This window comes from Procambarus clarkii, chromosome 51 (genome assembly GCF_040958095.1).
Source record: "Procambarus clarkii isolate CNS0578487 chromosome 51, FALCON_Pclarkii_2.0, whole genome shotgun sequence".
Lineage (NCBI taxonomy): Eukaryota > Metazoa > Arthropoda > Malacostraca > Decapoda > Cambaridae > Procambarus > Procambarus clarkii.
In genome coordinates, this window is record NC_091200.1 from 22,049,437 (window position 1) to 22,056,841 (window position 7,405).

The 7,405-nt window shown below is 41.4% G+C and overlaps 1 protein-coding gene across 1 annotated transcript in view; it reads left to right on the forward strand.

Moving 5' to 3' along the window:
* LOC138351924 (uncharacterized) overlaps nucleotides 1-6,829 on the forward strand; it is a 30,126-nt gene extending 23,297 nt beyond the window's left edge. Inside the window, exons 2-3 of the mRNA XM_069304093.1 lie at nucleotides 5,430-5,569; nucleotides 6,693-6,829. Of these exons, the coding sequence (XP_069160194.1) occupies nucleotides 5,430-5,522 (93 nt within the window). The 3' untranslated portion in view covers nucleotides 5,523-5,569; nucleotides 6,693-6,829. The remainder of the gene's footprint in view (nucleotides 1-5,429; nucleotides 5,570-6,692) is intronic.
* The last annotated feature ends 576 nt before the right edge of the window (nucleotides 6,830-7,405 follow it).

The following is a 7,405-nucleotide window of genomic DNA, read 5'->3' on the forward strand; positions in this document are numbered from 1 at the left end:
TTGGAACAAAAACAAACTCAGGAACAAGGGAGGGGGGGGGAGACCTTTGACAATCTGTCGACTTCCTGCCCCCGTCGGGGCCACTAAATAGATGATGGCTCTAGGGAAAATTCAGGATAGTACAATTTATTCTATTTGGTAGTATACCTTTGACCGGTGGAGCGTTGTGGTTGGCAATGCTAATTGGAGGCAAGTTACCTTGGTCCACAGCGGCTCACACAGACTGGTATTGTTAGGCTTCACAGCTAAAACACCACTTTTTCTTCACCATGGCTGTGTAAGGCTTGCACTGTTTTACATAAGTGCCTTATAAAAAGTAAACAGGATTTTGCTTTGTGTTAGGACTATGCGCGTGGGTGTACTTTTATTTTGTTCTTGTAGGGTTTGCTGCAAATGATTCATGCTTCATGCAAGTCGGCGGTCAATCCCCGACCGTCCAAGTGGTTGGTGCACCATTCCTTCCATTCAGTCTCATCCCAAATCCTTATCCTGACCACTTCACAGTGCTATATAGTCGTAATGATTTAGCACTTCCTCCTGATAGTTCCCTTCCCTTCCTGGGCCCCACATTTTTAAGCATTTGATCAGCATATGGTTTGTATATAGGGGTCCTGGTAGTACAGTCGGGCTCGTTCTCGACTTTCAATAGAGAAATACAGTCGGGCTCGTTCTCGACTTTCAATAGAGAAATACAGTCGGGCTCGTTCTCGACTTTCAATAGAGAATTCCGAGTTCGAATCCTGGGCGGGATAGAAATGGAAGGGCGCATTTCCTATCACCTAGCAGTACATAGGTAGCCAGGATTTAGTCAACGTGTTGTGGAGGTTGCATCCTGGGCGGGGTCAGTGGCTCGACGTTGGAGGGCACCTCGATATAAGCCTAACGTGTATATATACACTGACTGCCTGTCCCCCAACACAGTGAATTACATGAACCCGTATTAGGAGTTAAGACTCCGCCACCTTTTATATTACATTTCATTTGAGTGCTGTCTTTTCTCCAGCAATTCAAGATTTGGCTAACTTGTGAATTTTCCCGCGCATCTGTGCATGCTAGTGAACTCGCTCGCTTGTCGCGAGAGTTGAACTTAAGCTCTGTTCTTCCCTTAAACCATCTGTCGACTGTAAGTAGTGGTTCCCGCGCTTTCTGGCCTGTTACGGGCTCACCATAGCCCATGTTACTTGGAACTTGTTCCGAGTAGCTGAATCTATATCAACAACAACAGCTTTCTGGCCAGTCATGAGTCTCGGTGGTAGGTTTCGTTCTCGACTCGGCAGGGGATCTTGGGTTCGACTACCGGGCGGGACAGAAATGGTTGGCTACATTACCTTTCACCTAGCAGTAAATAGGCACCAATGAGTTAGTCTTCTGTGATTCGTTAGCCGTGCGTCCGTTATCTTTCGCGTTTCGTCAGCCGTGCGCCCGTTACCTTTCGCGATTCGTCAGCCGTGCGTCCGTTACCTTTCGCGATTCGTCAGCCGTGGGCTCGTTACCTTTCGTGATTCGTCAGCCGTGCGTCCGTTACCTTTCGCGATTCGTCAGCCGTGCGTCCGTTACCTTTCGCGATTCGTCAGCCGTGGGCTCGTTACCTTTCGTGATTCGTCAGCCGTGCGCCCGTTACCATTCGCGATTCGTCAGCCGTGCGTCCGTTATCTTTCGCGATTCGTTAGCGCGTGCGGCTGCCACCCGCCCTGTATTGTATGAGTGGTGTGAAGGTCAACGTGAGGAAATTACCACATCACCTCTTAACTTCCTTCTCCCGCCACCCACTTTCACGGCCACCAGCATCTTGGCTACGTGTCACACTGTAGTTTTGTTATGCTGACATCACTGTTATACTGAACTTTGTGTGGCTCTTATACTGAACTGATATACTGTGGGTGTATATGATGAACGTTATTTGTGAACTCCAGCTATTACACTGCACTGTGGCACTGTTATGCTGCAGTGTGGGGAGGGGCACTGTTATGCTGCAGTGGGGAGGGGCACTGTTATGCTGCAGCGTGGGGAGAGGCACTGTTATGCTGCAGCGTGGGGAGAGGCACTGTTATGCTGCAGCGTGGGGGAGGGGCACTGTTATGCTGCAGCGTGGGGGAGGGGCACTGTTATCCTGCAGCGTGAGGAGGGGCACTGTTATGCTGCAGCGTGGGGGAGGGGCACTGTTATGCTGCAGCGTGGGGGAGGGGCACTGTTATGCTGCAGCGTGGGGGAGGGGCACTGTTATGCTGCAGCGTGAGGAGGGGCACTGTTATGCTGCAGCGTGGGGGAGGAGCACTGTTATGCTGCAGCGTGGGGGAGGAGCACTGTTATGCTGCAGTGTGGGGAGGGGCACTGTTATGCTGCAGCGTGGGGAGAGGCACTGTTATGCTGCAGTGTGTGTGTGGGGGGGGGGGAGGCTGTGTTATATGCAGGAGTCTTTGCTATGCTGCAGCATGTGTGTACCTACCTAGTTGTGCTTGCGAGGGTTGAACTCTGGCTCTTTGGTCACGCCTCTCAACCGTCAATCAACTGATGTACTGTGTGTGGGGGGTGGGGGCTTCGTTATCATACACCCAATTTATTGGTATACATTGGTATCTTGTAGAGTTCTATTAATACCTGATATGGAATGCATATCAAGTAAGGCTGAAAGTCTATCTACATTACTTTAAGTATTGGTTGACAAGAGGTCTCTGTACTTGTTTTTTTTTTTATTTCATAATCCATTGTTTTTGTTTCAATGTTTTGCCGAATGTTACTAAGTTGACTGTGGATGTATATCAGTCATATGTTTCTTGCCTGTGGTTATACTTTGTTAATTTTTGTTTTATGGTCGTGTTAGCCTTCCATACAATCGCAAAATGTATGGAAGAAGCAAATTTTGTGTTTTAATTTCATTCCAATAACCGAATTATTTGATGATAAATTGAAAAAAAACTGTGGTATAAACATTTAGAGGTGGATGAACCAATGCTTGCTTTGGTTATAACCCACTTATTTGCATTTTGATGTCATTCATTCATTGGGCCAACACCCAAGACACCATTCTCAATAATTTTTTTGTTTAATTATCTGGGGAAAGCACCAAACCATTACGACTTTATAACACTTGGAAGAGGTCAGGAAAAAAAAAAAGAATTGGGATGGGACGGGGGGAAGGAATGGTGCCCAACTACTTGGATTCAATCCCTGACTACAATGGTCGGGGATTGAATGCCGACCTGCATGAAGCAAGACCGTCGCTTTACCGTCCAGGTCAAAGTGGCTGGGTACCGTTCTCAGTAGTACAACAATATATTTGTAATTTTAAATTAAATACACAAGAAGAATATAGAAAGACACTGACAAATCCATACAAATGTAAGTATGTAAGTAATTATCAAAGAAGGCACCAAGCTGGGAAGGCTATGTAGCACCAGCAAATGTATGGAATAATCAGAGGGTGCTAAATATCACTCAGGATGCCAATATGAGAACAGAAACGCACAAGGCGAACAATATCAAAAGTATCCGATTCACCAAGAATTCGATCGAGGGACAAGTGACCACGGCCATACTAACGTAAAGTAAAGTTGACTTTGAGGAAAGGGAGGAAGAAGATTGTACAAGGTCACAATTTTTGTTAATACGTGTCACTGTGGACAACTGTGAACAGTCTACCAACTAGACGCTACCTTGTATACCCACACACACGAGCCCCTTGCCATGTACTATACCCCCTTTGGTACATAATACTGTACTGTAGATTGTGGTCTAATGCTTGACCTGCTACACCCCACCAGATCATATGGAAGTGGAAACCTTAGCCTTCACAATACAATTTTAATCCAGTCCAAAAACAAGTCAAAGCTGCTTTTGCCGCTGCACTTGCCGAAACTGTAGCAGTTGCTGCCACATCCATCTACTGCTCATGTTAGGCTCTATTCCTTTCATTTATTTATTTGAAATTTAAGAATTCTGTACCAGTATTTGTATAATATTTTTCATACGATGTTATATCATAAATAATACTTATCATTGTTTTTTTTTTCTATTTATATATACAGTTAACTTATTTGAGCCATCTATTCGCAAAATGGTAATACTCAACAACCTGACTATTCTATGCAGTCTGCCACACAGTAAAATGTAATATTACATATGCTGCAGACCGTACATACCATTGAAAAAAATGTAATGTATTATGAATTTAAGTGAAGTATGAGCAGAGATTTTCAAATTTTGAATTGAAATATTAACGCTTACTTAAAACTCCCGTATCAACCTACCCTGGCTTTGCGCCCTGGAGAGGCCACTCCAGACCAACAACCAGAGTGCAACTTCATAGTCTCCCGAGACTGATGATGCCTACTACTACTACACTGGTTATCAACAAATTATTTTACTTCAAAGCTTTCATAATAATCTGTGCCTTGGGTAATGAAATATAAAATTCTGTGCGAGTGAACTGGGAAAATGGAGAGGGTGGTGATCATAAAGTCAAGTTTTAACCAAGATGGCTAGTTGATCTCTGCCCTAAGTTGTTGTACAATCCACAATAATGGAAATAAAAATTCTTGATGTGTTATGCAGGTTTTAGATAGTAGACAGCACTATTTTTCATTTACATTATATGATGCGAGAAATCTGTAGGCATCTGCGAGCAACTTTTTTTTACCTTACAGCATCAACCCATCCTCGACTCAAGTCCATTACATCCAGAGGCCAACCCCACAGACACATTCATAAATTTTTACATGCTGTTCATTCAAAATGGGAATTTTCTCAAATATAAATTAACATTATAATATATTAGCATATTGTGCATATACAGTATAGGCATAGGTTTGGTTAGGTTAGGTGTTTAGGTTATGTTGGCAACTATTTGTATTTGTAGTACTTGGGTGTAGCAGTTACAGTGTTGTAGTTCGAACAGAATTTGTCAGTGAACCACTTGTTCCGGAAGGGTTCGAACGAAATCAGTTGCGAGTTGCGTGTAAACCGTTTTTCATTCATAAACAGGGGGTTTGGTGGGTGCATGGAATCACTTTTGGGTCTTTGTTTGGAGGATGGGCTGCACAGCATATAAACACTTTCAGGCATCATATTGCTCTTGGGCACGGAACCGTCAAATTTGAAACAAAATGACATAATTTGATACTCGTACACTGATGAGTTTGGCCACATTTTAATTCATTAATGAGCAGGTAATCGAAAGGTTTAGCTCAATTGCAATTTAATTAAGCAAGAAATTGTGATCACATGATGATTTTCTGTTTTTTTTTTTTATACTGTACATGCACTAGGGAATGAAGTATTAATGTTTGGGTGGGTTTATTAGTATATCCGAGTTGCATCGACGAGCCTACTAGGTAACATGTCTTGATGGATTTATTATATTTTTATTGTCTTTGGTTTCTATGAATGTCACGTTGAGTTTACTGAAGATTTATTTCTTATTTAATTTGCAGATCAGCAGCAATAGTAGTCACACAAGAAAAATGTCACTGCAAGATAAGCTTGACATTGTTAAGTGTGACACTATCGGTCTTCGTTACTTCTGATGTCTTCTGCCACTGGGGCCTCGTACACTGCAGCTCCAGATTAAAAAGTTTGTAGTCTAAAAGCATATTTCACTGCCTTGTATGTACACACAGACCAATATGATAGATGACTATTTGAAGATAAAAGATTTGCCTGCGAGATTTATAAAATCTGTCTGATACACACTGCCTTCCTTACAAGAATAACTGAGGTTTTAGAGTTAGTATGCTGAAAGCTAGAGAAGCTAGAATTCTTGTTTAAATTATAATAGAGTACTATAATGCTCAGAGACAGGAGAGGGAGAGGAAAGAATGCTTTTAAAGAACTACTGTACATTTTTTTGAGCAGATGGTATATTAGATGTGCATATTGTGTGGGGGATTAAGTTGGTTATCTAAGGAGGTTACCTTAATTCACTACCTTGCTCACTAAACTCTTACTGCTCTTGATGAACAGCAAAGAGAGACCAGGGGTACAAACTGAATTGCTGTTGATCATGTGAGCTTCAGACATCCTCGTCTCCACTAGTCCCTCCCTCAGCAGTGAATGATAAAAAGAAAACAAAAAGCAGTACACCCCCCTCCTCTTTTGGCACCTCTCTGATGCCTACAACACCTCAAGAAGTCATCTGGCAGTGCCTCGTGTCTTACGAGAAATGCCCACAATGAATATTAAAACTCCACATCAGACAGAACCTGTTGTCATGTGCTACATCCACTGTTGAACCTATGGGAAGTCATCTCTCGGTTATACACTCTCGGGTGTCCTTCCTCCAACTCTCTCTATTTTCCCATTCAACTTGTACAGACAAGTTACAATAACCTGGCTGAAAATATGATAACCAAACCATACACCAGAAGATGAAGAAATGCCAATGTTTTGGTACCCAGGAGTTAGTCAGCTTGCTGTGGGGTTGCATCCTGGACAGGGTCAGTAATTCAACTCTGGGGAGGGGAGACCTCGATACAAATCTAACGTGTATGAATACACTTTGGCTGCCTGTCTCCTGACAATGAATTATTAGTCAGTGCTTCACTGACACTGACTGCCCGAAACGCTTTGCATAATAGTGGTTTTAGGCATTGTATGTACTAGCTTTATCTATGAATCCATTAACTTTTGTATTTCACCTTGTATGTATGTACTTTACCTGAATAAATATTTGTATTTGTAATCATTTTTACTTTCAGATGAAAGGCTGAAGACACCAACAGTGATGAAGACAAGTGAAAGAAGAGTCCTAGAAGGAAACTTTGCTCTACCTTTTGTATTTTGTGCTGTAATTATACATAAATACATTCTATTTATCTTTAATTGAATTTTTTGCAAAAATATGGTTAGCTTTAAAGTTGTTATACAAGTCCTAATGCATGATTTATTAACATTCTATTAAGTGCACAATTTAATTTTCTATGGTAGGTAAATGCTATCCCAACATGAAACAAGTGTGGCTTAGGTTTTGTTTTTAACATGTTCACAATTTCTATAATATACATAATATATATTTGAGTAAACCAATATACCGAATAATAAATGGAGGAAATTATGCAAAAAGAAGAATGGTAATTGTTAGCATATTATAACAATTATGGTGCTGTGGTATATAAAATAGTTAAATTCTTTGCCAAAAGCTGCCACCAGGTTTTCCACTTATAACTAACTTCATTAAAATATTAACTTATTTATACTCTACCACTTTTAAACATCAAACACACTATCAAGCTAAATCGACATAACATTTTGGGCCCCATGCAAATTCCAAATTTTAGAGTAAATTTAAGGAAAAAACAATTCTTCATTGTAATCTTAAGGAACCAATTGAGGCTAACATAATAAATTTCTCCAATATTTTCAGCTTTCCTATCAGACTTACTAGATGTATTAAAAGACTAATAATACCTTA